Source organism: Ochotona curzoniae, unplaced genomic scaffold (genome assembly GCF_017591425.1).
Source record: "Ochotona curzoniae isolate NIBS_2020 unplaced genomic scaffold, NIBS_Ocur_1.0 contig_430, whole genome shotgun sequence".
Lineage (NCBI taxonomy): Eukaryota > Metazoa > Chordata > Mammalia > Lagomorpha > Ochotonidae > Ochotona > Ochotona curzoniae.
The window spans coordinates 29,501,464-29,515,523 of record NW_024466219.1 but is presented as its reverse complement, the minus strand read 5'-3'; the positions used below and the strand labels follow the sequence as shown (position 1 = coordinate 29,515,523).

Genomic DNA, 14,060 nt, shown 5'->3' with positions numbered 1-14,060 from the left:
ATATTGTTCTCATTCTCCCTTTGTAGTAATAACTCATGATATGTATATAGTAAGTGATATATTTAGGATGATGGTTTTCTTAGTATAAAACAACTTCCTGACTTTCCTCTGAATTGCTGTGTTTAGATCACAAGGTTTACATCTGGCACAAACGTAGTGAACTGCCCATTGCAGAGCTGACAGGACACACGCGTACAGTAAACTGTGTGAGCTGGAACCCACAGATTCCATCCATGATGGCCAGCGCCTCAGATGACGGCACTGTTAGAATATGGGGACCAGCACCTTTTCTAGACCACCAGAATATTGAAGGTAAGACTGCTGTACCCTGTGTTCCCCAGTGAAACATTACTCTGCTTGCTGTGAAGTTGTAACATTTTCAGATAGTAATTTAGAGTATAGGATATAAATTATTTTCCTCTCATTTTTAGACTTTACACTGTCTGACCCTAGAAAAGAGATTTAACGAATGATCTGAAAGTTTTTGTTTTTGTGTGGAAGCAAGGTGGTGTAAGAGAATAAAATGAAAAGTACCACCCCATTAATAACCATACAGTGCATTTATAAGATGTAATTGAAAGTATCACTTCCTTATGCTGCCTGTTGTAATACTGCACTCAATGAATGCGTTTAATATACATGGGGACTAGCCAGTATACCCTGGGAACACCTCCCCGAGGTTGTTAATGCCTGTGATTATGCATTTCACAGTTGAAAAGAGGTATTTTTAATGCGAGTTAGTGTACCAACTTTAGTCACACTTGATTAATAGAGAAAGGAATTAAAACTAAAATTTACCATATTAATTACGTGATGGACTCCTTTTATGGAATCTTACTTAAAATATTCCTAGTCCTCAGCACTAGTTATATCCTTGTTCCCAGAGGTAAGGCAACTAAGCATGGCAGGAGCCAGCAGCTTGTTGGGTGCTGCCAGGTCTTCTAGGTCCGAAAAGTGTTTTCCACAGCTTTGAGATTCTTAGAAATCACAAAATCCCAAAGTAAGATTAAGGACAAAATTTAAGGACAAAAAATCAGTGGAATGCGATATCCATGCTAGAGAGAAGAGGTAATAAGAAATTTTATGTTGATGACTTATCTCTTTTCCAAATAGAGCTAGTAAAATGTTTTATTTGGCTTAAAGCAAAAGAATTTACCTAGAAACTTGTTTTTTGTTAAGTGTCTCACAGATGTTTTATAAGAAAGATGACTAACCATCCATGGTTAAGTGATTCTCCTTGTAGGAGTCACAGTGACTTGCTATCAAACAGCATGATTGGTTTGAAAGAGAATTCTCCTCAACTCTTGTCTTTTTGTCACGTGGCCCTGCCCATGGCTTCACCAGATCTGGCTGGCAGGCTAGGCTATGAGGATGTGCAACTTGAGCTGAGAGGAAAACTCATGAAACATAACACAGAGCCCATGGCCATGGGATGTGCTCTCGGCTGCTCAGCCAGCTCCTGTGGGTCCCCACTGTGTAGCAGACAAAGCTGAGGTCCTCACTTGTTCTTGGTGTCACCTTTAGACTTCAAGACCAATTCTCTGAGTTTTTTGTTTATTTTTATTGGAAAGTCATATATAGAGAGGAGGAGAGAAAGAAAGATCTTCCATCCGCTGATTCACTCCCCAAGCAGCCGCAGGAGCCAGAGCTAAACCAATCTAGAGCAAGAAGCCAGAAGCTTCCTCAGGTCTCCCACGTGGGTGCAGGATCCAAAGGCTTTGGACCGTCCTTGACTGCTTTCCAGGCCACAGGCAGGGAGCTGAATGGGAAGTGGGGCAGCCAGGATAAGGACCATTGCCCATATGGGATCCCAGGGTGTACAAGGCGAAGATTTTACCTAATAGGCTACCATGCCAGGCCCCAAGAGATTGATTTTTCCATCTGCTGGTTCACTCCAAATGGGGTTAATCCAGACAAAAACAAGGGTGACTCAAGGCACATGGGCAATCTATCATTTGTTGCTTTCCCAAACACATCTGCAGGAGCTGTAACAGATGGGATGACCACATTGATATTGTAGGCTTAAGCCTCTGTAGCTATGATGATTCGATGATTTGTCCTTTTCTTTTTTCTTTCCTTTTTTTTTTTTAATTTATTTTTATTGTAAAGGCGAATATACAAAGAGGAGGAGAGAGGAAGATCTTCCATCCAATGGTTCACTCCCCAAGTGACCACAATGGCTGGAGCTGAGCCAATCCAAAGCCAGGATCCAGGAACTCTTCCTGGTCTCCCATGTGAGTGCAGGATCCCAAAGCTTTGGACCGTCCTCGAATGCTTTCCCAGGCCACAAGCAGGGAGCTGGATGGGAAGCGGGGCCGCCGGGATTAGAACCAGTGCCCATATGGGATCCCAGTGCGTGCAAGGCAAGGACCTTAAGCACTATGATATCACGCTGGGCCCGATTTGTGCTTTTCTAATTCTGTTAATAATTTGGAAGCTGTTTCTTCACAAGATCTAATTTGAAGAAGTAGAAAAAATACTAGGTCAGGAGTTGCAGATGTACTCCACAAGAGAAAGTGTTTATTTCTCCACTATAGGAGAACGAGGCACACTGCAATTTAGTGTGCTGATCAATATGGATACTCTCTTTTCTGAGCAAGTACATTTTAACACAGTTACAAGATCTGGATCCAGGTCCAGTGAGGTAACTAAGCAACCAAAGTCCTCACCTTGAACGCACGGGGATCCCATATGGGTGCCTGTTCTAATCCAAGCAGCCACACTTCGCATCCAGCTCCCTGCCTGTGGCCTAGGAAAGCAGTCGAGGATGGCCCACAGCCTTGGGACCCTGCACCCACATGAGAGACCCAAAGGAGGTTCCTGGCTTCGGTTTGGTGCAACAGTGGCCATAGCAGTCACTTGGGGTGTGAATCATGGTGTGGAAGATCTTCCTCTCCGTCTCTCTTCCTCTCTCATATCTGACTTTGCAACAAAAATAAATAATTCTTAAATAAATAAAATAATTTGTTGACCCTTATTATAGTAGTAGGATTAACAAACTTGTTTTTTTTTTCTATTGTAGGACTTTGTTTTTGTTTTTGCTTTTTGATTTTTATTGGAAAGTCAGATTTATAGAGGGAAGGAGAGACAGAGAGATAAGATCTTCCATCCACTGATTTACTCCCAACGTGGCCACAACGGCCAAAGCTGAGCCAATATAAATTTTTGAGAGCTGCAAAGCTATTTGCTGCTAAGTGCTTTTCAGTAGAAATCAGAGGAAATACTGATAGCATGGGTTTTCCTGGAAAACAGCACACTTCAGGCAGATGCAAAAGACCCCATGTTGTAATTCTAATTATAAAGAAAAGGCCTAAGGCAGTAAATCCCATAGCTTGAAAATAGACTGATTTCTAGATCTGAGGTTAGGATTTGTGTGTAAGTCTACTGTAGTGTGGTCTAGCAGCTAAAGTCCTCGCCTTGAATGCACGGGGATCCCATATGAGCGCCGGTTCTAATCCCGGCAGCTCCACTTCCCATCCAGCTCCCTGCTTGTAGCCTGGGAAAGCAGTCGAGGATGGCCCAATGCTTTGGGACCCTGCACCAGCATGGGAGACCTGGAGGATCTCCTGGCTCCGGGATCCTGCTTCTGATCAGTGCAGCACTGGCCATTGCAGCCACTTGGGGAGTGAATCATCGAATGGAAGATCTTCCTCTCTCCTCCTCTTTGTATATCTGACTTTGCAATGAAAATAAATAAATCTTTAAAAAAAAAAAAGGATTTGTGTGTATACTAATAGATGATTAAAATGTTTTAAAATTCATTGTTAGTAGTTTTTCAGTGCTACAAACTATTTTGTGTTTTACATGGATGTATTAGGTAATATGCAAAATATGTCCCAGTAAAACTGTTAATACCATAAGTACCCAAAAGGGAGAAATATTTCTCTATTCAGCATTACTTACTCTAAGGTTAATTTAAGGATGAGACGCTTAATGTGATTGTTCACTTGGTTCCCAGTGTTCAGAAGTTTGACTCCTTAGCCTAAGAAGTGACCAATACATTGTTTATTGGCTATGTTATGAAAGAATTAAAAATTTGCTCTGAATTAATTGTATTTTAATGCCACTTTGTTTTGTAATATGAGTCTAATTTTGAAATTTTCTAACTGGTGATTTTTTCTCTCTCCCCCTTCTTCCTCTTCTCTCCTGTATGTCGCTTCATCTTCATTCAGAGGAATGCAGTAGCATGGATAGTTGATGGCGAATTTGGAGCAGACGACTTCTGTTTAACTTAAAATTAGTCGTATTTTAATGGCTTGGGATTTGGTGCAAACAGACATGATTGATAGCTGGACAGACATGCTCGTCATGAAAAAAGAACCATTTCTGAAGCCCGATTGGGGCCAAACATTTACACCTTGCTTCATAGTAACCAGTTGATGAAGCGCCTCATTAGAACGTTGTTGGACACCATGTTGAATTATCCCCCGTCGGTTGTGAAGAACTGTGCTACATTCAGGCTTACCCATTGAACTCAGTATATATATTTTTTTCCCTCCTGCCTTTTGTCTGGCAGGATACCATTCTTGTTGCTCTTCTGTGTAATGAAGTTTAAATGCTTGTTTGGAAAACTTTATTTAACAGTTTAGAAGGCTTGATAGGAAGAGTGCATTAGTCTGAAGAGTATACATTGGATAGGAAAGAATTTCCTTTTGTTTCTCCAAATCTTTCCGCCTTATTTAGCTTGAGATCTTTGCAGCTTGGTTCATGGATTCTAGCCTTGCCCGTTGCGCAGTATATACTGACCCAGAAGATAACCAGTGAACTATGTCAAAAGCACTCTCAATATCACATTTGACAAAAAGTTTTGTACTTTTCACATAGCTTGTTGCCCCATAAAAAGGGTTAACGGCACAATTTTTTAAAAATAAATTAAGAAGTATTTATAGGATTAAAGTGACTTCATTTGTATACATTTGGAATCTAAACCAGCTTAAAAACAGTTTCCTCTGTGACTTAGATACGCAGTGTGACTGATACTTCATGAGACACATGAAACAGTGCTTGGAGGGAGGGACACTGCACAGGAAACTAATACTTTGGCGGCTTCCCCCTTTTGCTTCATTCTTGAAAGAACATCAGTACACCAACTTCAAGAAATTCAAGATTTAAAAAGAAAAATATGCCAACATGAGAGATCAGTAGTGAGTTTAGGTTTTTAACAAAACTTACTCCAAGTTGTTCTCAGCTTGGAAGGTAATTTTGGTGTGATCTAGCAGGTATAGATGTAACCAGTTTGGCAGTTTATAATATAACTGAAGTTAGAATATTTAGCAGGTTCCAAACATACTTAAACTGAGATTCAAACCTCATACTCATTTCTCTTAATTTGCAATAGGAAACATAAATGTAAAGAATATTCCTTTACAGTTTTTTGATATTGCCATACAGAACCTCGTTCTAAACTGGTGCTGTGGATACTCTCCCTCTGTCCTCCCTTTTTGGTATAAGGAAAGGTTCCTTCAAGGAAAAACACTTTTAATTTTCAATAATTTAACTTAATGGGAGCCCACAGCCTGATGTTTGCATTGTATTGAGACCCCATTGCAGCTGAGTACCACCTCCTTTGTTTGCCTTGAAATTCCGTCCCTTTTTCAGTAGAGGACGGGGCTGGGAGGTAGCAGCTGTTATGTTGGCAGAAAGGGTTGGGGATGCCCCAAAATCAGATTCTAATGAAGAAAAATTCCTGTACTAAATTTCCTTTACACCTTGCCAAGTCTATAGTATGTCATTACTGTGACTAGACTCCTTGGCGATCCACACAGAAATGAAAGGTTTGGATGTCAGTAACTCTTTGCTTTGAAAGGGGAGGAAATAGTAACAGAAAAAAAGGGGGTGATCAGGGAAGGGGAGAAGAAGGAAAAACACATTTGGCCTTAAAATAGCATGTATTCTCCCAAAAACCCGTAGTAGGAGAAGATTACAGATCGAGATTGGCAGATTATTTTACACTTGATCTTAGCCAAAAGGCCGAGAAGCGATGGCAGATTATTTTATCAAATTGGTGTATAATATGGTTTCTTTAAGCTCCATTTTGCAGACCATCACTTAGAGAATCAAGGAATTCCTGTTTTGATACTTCTAAGGTTTAAAGAAAAAAAAAATGTTACCGTTTATCTGGTACTTCATTTTTCTTAAGTTACTTTTTACTTTAAGCTTGAATAAAAAAATCTTCATTGGTAACCGTCTATAATTTATAATTAAGTGACAACTTCTCTTTACCTCAGTACTGCTAAACCATATTGAGGTGTGGTTCATCCATGCCTTGAAGCCGATGATATATCCCAGTCTCGACAGTACCATCACTTAAAACAGAAGGTTGGCCTAGAAACTCCACCGCAGTTTACACCTGGTTTATAGGGGGCCATGGTACAGCTGTAACATGTGTGTCCATTGAGGGGCAATTTGGCACTCAGAATCTACCACTTCAACCCAGCCACCCTAGAGCTGAGTTCTCAGAGTGCTTCTTGAAGTGCAGTTGGAAGCACTTTTAAAAAGTGGAATAATGAGGTACATTTTACAAAAACATAGCTCCTGTGAAAACAGCAATAACTATGCAAAGGATTCTATAGCAGCTAGGCGAATTTGTTTCCCAGATTTGTCTTAACTGGCAACTTCCAACATACACTGGTATTTGGCTGTGCCAATTTGCTGTACATGTCTATTTCATACATTTGCCATGCAGTGACTGTGCTGGAAAGGGGAAATGTGAGGAAACTAGGATTTATGATTGAGAATCTGATGGCGGGGTATTCTGATGTCTGGTAGTGTTATAGATGAATAGCTGAGGTCTGAGAATACTGCGAGCAGCCACAAGATACTAACATGCAGAGAATGAAAAGTACCAATACTTTTTGCACATAGAATCAAAACAGTGGAGAATTTGGGCTCCAAAAATCAGGTTAGTAGGCTCATTTTCCATGTGCTTAAAAGTGTTTTTGTTATGTACTAAAGGTTAAGGCAAGTATGAAATTAAATGTCTTTTTCCTCCAAGTTGTTGGTTATCAGTGGTTAAATGTTGGCTTGGGTAATTACTGAGATTGGTGTATGGGTGTCAATAAAGATTCAGAGTAGCTGTTAGTTGGGAGGAATGAGGAAACCTTAGTTTTGATTTTATTAGTATTTGTACTAGTTGCTTTTTTTTTTTTCTCTCAACTGATCATGCCATATGTTACATAAAACCAGGTAAGTAGTTTAAATAGAGGGAACTATTTGCAAATGTCCTCTTAAAATTAGCCCATTTTATTGGGTGGGAGAACAGAAAGGAAGTCCCTAACTTGAAAATAACCTCCTAGCTAAAAGGATGAGTCCAATTTTTTTTTTTAATCTGAAAGAACACAAGTGAGTAATGTGAATTTTATTATTAGACATGTTCTGCCTCTGGAGTGGCATCCATGACATTAATAGAAAATCCTTGCCTACCCCTCCCCATCTTGAAATTTTCTCTTTTAGGATGTTGTTTCCTGCAGACAAGAACTGACCCTATCACCACCTCTGCCTCACAGTGGGTAAATATATCCTACATCTCTTGAAAGGGAAAGTATTCATGTCAGTTTCTTTCACAGCAGAAGAATAGCTCTTTTGAGTGGGGAGGAAATAAGACATTTTTCTTACTATCCTTTTTGTCCCATCTCTAAGATGTTTAAATACTATGATGCAGTTTTACTTTAGTTTCTCACCTAGATTTTAATAGCTCTTTTGGTTGCCCTCCAGAACATTAGTTCCATTTCCGAAACCGTATCTGATTGGATAGAAACTGCTAACTTTAAAAGGTGAATTTGCATTTCCATTTATTAGACATTTTCAAAAAACAGGGCTAACAATTAAAATTTCTTAGTGTTATTGAGCTATTGTTACAGTAGCCACCCCATAATTACAAAAGCAAATATCAAAAACACCCATCCCTGTCTACTTAATCCAGATAGCCTGGATAAATTAGTAAAACCTAACTATAAAAATGGGTGGTATGTGTGTGGGAAGTGCATACTTAATACATGTAAAGTCCTGAGAACAACTGTTCTAGGTTTTACTTAGTCTTGTGCACATGTAAAGTGCCCTCCCTGCGTTGGCTTGCTTAAAACTGACATATTTTTATAAGATTTGTGTCCCTATCTTTAACTTAAAACATTTTTCATTATCAGAGTTAATGTACTAAAACTGTTCATAACACTTTTAGGCACAGAAGGAAAAAAAATCTTGCTGGCTCTTTGAAAATGTGTGTGGGGGTGTGTGTGTGTGTGTGTCTGTCTGTCTGTGTGGTGAGGGAAATAGGACCACAAAAGCAAGGATGTGCTTACAAACCAAGCTGTAGAGATCAAGAAAAGAACTGAAGTGTTGATCTCAAGATTTCTAAATTGTCAACTTACATGGTATTGTGGTGGAACTAGTTAACTAGTTTTTTTTTTTGGTATATAATAACAAATTGCTATGGACTGATTAAATGTTTTAAAGGATTGTGTTCTTAAATTTTGGGGTTTTGTTTCTTAACTGCCTCTCAGATTATATTTAGTCATTTAAATTTCTTTATTAAAGTATATAAGTTTCAAGTGTCTGATATTTATTTTCATTTGTTCTCAATTATCTACAGAACATCCTTTGTTGCCTTTCATTTTATAAACATGTAGAATATTAAACTAAACATCTTAAATCTAATTGCAACAGTAACTTTGATTTCCTTTACTGGGATTTTTTTTTAATACACTTTCCATGTCAGCGCACAGCATTCAACCAGTCATTTGTATTTCCTTTCTTCAATCCAATAAACAGAATAAGTTGTTGATGTGCTGTCTCTCCTAATATCCATTAATCTGAGTGTTTATTTAAAAATACTGCCTTTACCTAACCCTGGTGGGCTGATTCTCATTTTGATTTCTTTACCTGGACTTTGTGAATGTTGTCAAAGAAACAGTGTTCAAGCCTGCTCGGTTTGCCATCATGGATAAATTGCTTAGTTTAAGATTTATTTTTATTAAAAAGGCAGGTGTACAGAGAGGAGGGACAGAAAGATCTTCCATCCACTGGTTCACTCCCCATGTGGCCACAATGTCCAGAACTGAACCGATTCAAAATGAGGAACCAGGAGCTTTTTCCAGGTCTCCCACATGGGTACATGGTCCCAAAGGAGCTGAATGGGAAATGGAGCAGTCAGAACTTGAACCAGTGGCCACATGCAAGGCGCTACCATACCAGGCCCCACTTTGTGTTAGATTTATAAGTCTACTTTTAACTGGGGGGAAAAAAAGGCTTATTTATATAGAGACATAATGGTAAGTAATTAATGAAACAATACAATTATACCAGCTTCCTTCCTCCATTTATCAGTCATCAGAAGCTAATTCGTATCAGAGTCTGTAAGATTGTTCTAATGACCAACAAACTAACAACACATCTAAGTTACTGCTCACGGCTCCTGCTACAGAATAGTGACTCAAAAATGGCAATTACTTTTGTTCATATTAACCCCATTTTGCATGAAAAATATCAAAGAAAAATGCTTTATTTTTGTATACAGCTTTGTCCTGTTGATGTCACAGAGCTGTAAGAAGGGAATGCTCACAGAAAATTTGATGATTCTAAAAACCAAATCTGTATGGCAGGAAAAATGTAATTCTGGTTTGAAATTGAAATATATAACAAATAGACATACAATTTCCTAAAGATTTCCTTCGGGAGAACCATGTATTTGATATAGCACACAACACAGCAGTGTAGCTGCCTGGATCCCGTATCTGATTACCTGGCATGGAGTCCCTGCTGCAGTTCGTCTTCCTGTAGCACATTGAGAAGCAGCAGGTGGAGGCTCGGGCATTCCTGTAGGAAACCCAGATGCAGTTCTGGACTCCTGGCTCCTGTCTAGCCCCAGCCCCACCTGATGTAGCATTCGGAGAAGTGAACCAACAGTTGGAACATAGGTTTTTCAAAAAGATAACATTAAAGCTGTGCCCATGCTACAGCATGGTGCATTAAGATGCTGCCTGGTGTAATTTTTGAGACCCAGCTCCCTGCCTGGGAAAGCAGAGTAAATGGCCTCTTGGGACCCTGCACCAACATGGGAGACCTGGGAGAAGTTTCTGTCTCCTAGCTTGGACCAGCCCAGTTCCAGCTGCTGTAGTCGTTTGAGAAGTGAACCAGGAAATGGAAGTCTGTGGGATGCCAGCGTTGCATATGGAGGTTTAACCAACTGCGTGATGCAGACCCCTGGAATGTTTAAGGTGCATTAGAAATTTTATTAATCTCTTGTACATTTTTTAAAACAGCTGGGGGGGGATTGAGGGGGGAGACTGGTAATTTGTATTAAAGTGAAATACCCATGGATTTTTTTTTTTAAGATTTACTTTGATTGAAAAGTCAGATATACAGAGAGGAGGAGAGAAAGACCTTTTGTCCGATGATTCACTCCCCAAGCGGCCACAATGGCCAGTGCTATGCCAGTCCAAAGCCAGGAGCTTCTTCCAGGTCTCCCTCACGGGTGCAGGGTCCCAAAGCTTTGGGCCTTCCTCAACGGCTTCCCAGGCCACAAGCAGGGAGCTGGATGGGAAGTGGAGCTGCTGGGATTAGAACCGACACCCATATGGGATCCTGGCGCATTCAAGGTTAGGACTTTAGCTGCTAGGCCACGCCGCTGGGCCCTCATGGATGTTTTTCTAAAACAAATTCTCTTCCAGTTAAGCAAAAGTAATATTCATAGCTGGTTACATTGTTTAATAACATCTTAAGACTGATTTATTTAAAAGGCAGAGCAATAGATTTTCTATCCACTGGTTCACTCAGAAGGCTACCAAGCCAGGTGTAGGCCAGAAGGCAGAAACCATCCCAGGCTACCATGTGATTGATGGGAACCAGAGTAACTTGGGTTATTTTTAAGTTGTCTACCCAAGGAGCAACTGGCACTCAAAGTACCCCTCCCTTTTTTTTTTTTACTTTGTTTTTATCAGAAAGATTTACAACGAGATGGATCTTCAATCCAGTGGTTAACTCCCCAAATGGCCATAACAACTGAACATGAGTCAATCCAAACGGCAGGAGCTTCTTCCGGGTCTCCCACGCGGGTGCAGGGTCCCAAGGCTTTGGGCCGTCCTCAGCTGCTTTCCCAGGCCACAAGCAGGGAGCTGGAAGGGAAGTGGGGCAACCAGGACGTGAACTGGTGCACATGTAAGATCCCAGTGGATGTAAGGTGAGGACTTAGCCACCAGACTATAGCACCAGGCCTTGTAACTTTTTCAAACAAAAAATGTGATTGGGGCAGACCAGGCCAGGCATGGCTACAATATCTATCGGCCTGCATGTGAACTGGATCGGGAAAAACCAGGCTGGGCTGACTTGCTACTGCTGTATGCATATGCCATAGTGGGTGTGGGTAGATTGGGCTTTGCCTCAGCATCAACTGGCAGGTGCTGGCACAGGGGGCAAAGCCTGTCAAGTCACACTGCAAAATCACCTGGACAGTGAAAGATTCAGGAGTGGGAATTGGCCCATTAGGAAAATGATGGGCATGTCCCTCTTGAGTTGCCACTCCTACTGGTGATGAGAACCAGGACTGGGCAGGCATGGCTATAGAGAGAGTGGTACCCACTGGCACCAGTGTGGACAGCATAGTGGGGCTGGTTAGGTTGAACTACGCTTCAATGCCCATTGACATATGTTAGAGCTAAATGGGATGTGGGACAGACTGAAAAAGTCTGCTGTACATACTGGCATGCATGGGAACCAGGGTAGGGGGCAGGCCTGGTGGGAGGTTATGGGGAGTCACCCCAACTAGGCTGCAGCTCCCACTGGTCTACGTGAAGGCCAAGTATGAAGTGGGCAGGATTGGGCTGGACTGTAACACCCATCGGTTTGTGTGGAAGATAGGGCTGGAAACAGAACTGACCCAGCAATTGCAACCACCAGCATATACATAAGCTGATTGGGGCAACGGACTGTGCAGGAACCTGTACTAGCAAGCACACACAAGAATCAGGTCTGGGATCACCTCAGACAAAGTTTCCTTAGGGATCCTTCCAATTGAACTGCTGGACTCAGAACTCCAACCATGGAGATAATTGCAGTTTCCATGATCTGACCATGGCGTGCCTGTGTCAGAGCTGGACCTCCTCATTGGCTTAGAGCAGTGGACAGCAAAACCAGGTGCACATGGAGGATATGGCCATACACTGGAACCTGCAGAGGACACCTGATACCATAACAGAGGATGGAGGAAAGAACAAATCAATCATCTACCCCAGCCACGTGTTAGCAGTGAAAATCTGGGCAAACAGAGACTCTAAGGTAGACTATGTCAGCCAGTGGATTCTGGAAAGATTTCATCATAATTGGAATGGTGAGACCAACAGCAATTCAGAACTGTTGAACTATCAAAAACACTTGAGCGGGCCCAGCGCGGTGGCACAGTGGTTAAAGGTCCTCGCCTTGCACGCCCGGGATCCCATATGGGCGCCGGTTCTAGTCCCAGCAGCCCCGCTTCCCATCCAGCTCCCTGCCTGTGGCCCGGGAAGGGAGTCAAGGACAGCCCAAAGCTTTGGGACCCTGCACCCGCATGGGAGACCCGGAAGAGGCTCCTGGCTTTGGATCGGCATAGCATCAGCCGTTGTACTCACTTGGGGAGTGAATCATCAGATGGAAGATCTTCCTTTCTGTCTCTCCTCTCTGTATATCCGCCTTTCCAATAAAAAAGAATAAAAATAAATCTTAAAAAGAAAACACTTGGGCCCGGCGCGGTGGCGCAAGTGGTTAAAGGTCCTCGCCTTGCACGCCCGGGATCCCATATGGGCGCCGGTTCTAATCCCGGCAGCCCCGCTTCCCTTCCAGCTCCCTGCCTGTGGCCTGGGAAAGCAGTCGAGGACGGCCCAAAAAGCTTTGGGAACCTGCACCCGCGTGGGAGACCCGGAAGAGGCTCCTGGCTTCGGATCGGCATAGTATCGGCCCGTTGAGCTCACTTGGGGAGTGAATCATCGGACGGAAGATCTTCCTCTCTGTCTCTCCTCTCTGTATATCCGCCTTTCCAATGAAAAAATAATAAAAATAAATCTTTAAAAAAAAAAAAAGAAAACACTTGAGCAGGACCCTCAGAGCATACCCCACATTGGAGACCCTGGGATTGTTGGGGCCCTGGGTATGATTTCTCCCTTTTATCTCACCCCTCCCCCAGAAAAGGGAAGGAAAAAAGAGAATGTGGAAACATTGTCTCACCCAGTTTCTTCTAACCCTTGTTCCTTCACACCCTAATCAACTATGTAAAAAGACAATAAATAGTTAAAGAAGCTAAAAAAAATAAATTTGGATAGATACTGCAAAGAATTAGCTTCATCCCATAGACCTTGATGGGTTATAGTGGCAGCCAAGAGTGTGGCTTTTAATGGAGTCATCAAGTTCAACTGTCACCCAATTTGCTTCCAGGTTGCAAAACAGGATACAAACAAGTCATGAGATGTCAGGCACAAAAGCCACTTCTCAGCCAACTTCATTCCATGTTACATCCTCCCCTCCCTGAGAGAATATACATTCAAGTTAACTGAGTTATGAAAATGAACAAAGAAATGATTCGAGCTCCTTCTAGTTGCCAGCCACTTGTCCCCAAGATTGCATGTTTTGAAATAGCAAATACAGGATGAGGTGAGGTTTACTGGGTCAAAAACAAAATGGAGATTTGATCAAGCCCAGGGTTCTTAGGGACTAACCAGAAATGCGGTGGCTGAGGGATGCCTTTGAATATATGGTCCACAAGGTACTCTATTACAAAACAGTATACTGAGTATTGGCTAAGCTCACAATTCAACTAGGTTCTAATGTTTCATGGAAACTGGTAAAAATGAAACTGTTTGCTCCACAACAAATGTAGCAAACCAGATACAACAGAGGAAGTCAGAATCAAGCCTCAGCGTCCAGCTACCTGGTTAGTTGGTTAACAATCTGCCCACCCACCCATTCAAAGGGAAGTGAGTGAAAGGCAACCCTTGCTGCAGAACGCCCTTGAGCCAATGACCTGAACACAGCAACAAGTTACTTGCATGAACAATCCCTTGGGCCTGTCCACACTAGGATTATAACTGACTGCAATTAAG

General features: G+C 41.9%; 1 protein-coding gene across 2 annotated transcripts in view; it reads left to right on the top strand.

The window, feature by feature from the left end:
- The window catches only part of WDR26 (WD repeat domain 26), a 41,245-nt gene extending 34,252 nt beyond the window's left edge, over nucleotides 1–6,993 (top strand). For both annotated transcript variants that reach the window (XM_040985758.1, XM_040985757.1), the window contains exons 13-14: nucleotides 127–312; nucleotides 4,173–6,993. In XM_040985758.1, coding sequence (XP_040841692.1) covers nucleotides 127–312; nucleotides 4,173–4,198 — 212 coding nt within the window. In that variant the 3' untranslated portion in view covers nucleotides 4,199–6,993. The remainder of the gene's footprint in view (nucleotides 1–126; nucleotides 313–4,172) is intronic.
- The last annotated feature ends 7,067 nt before the right edge of the window (nucleotides 6,994–14,060 follow it).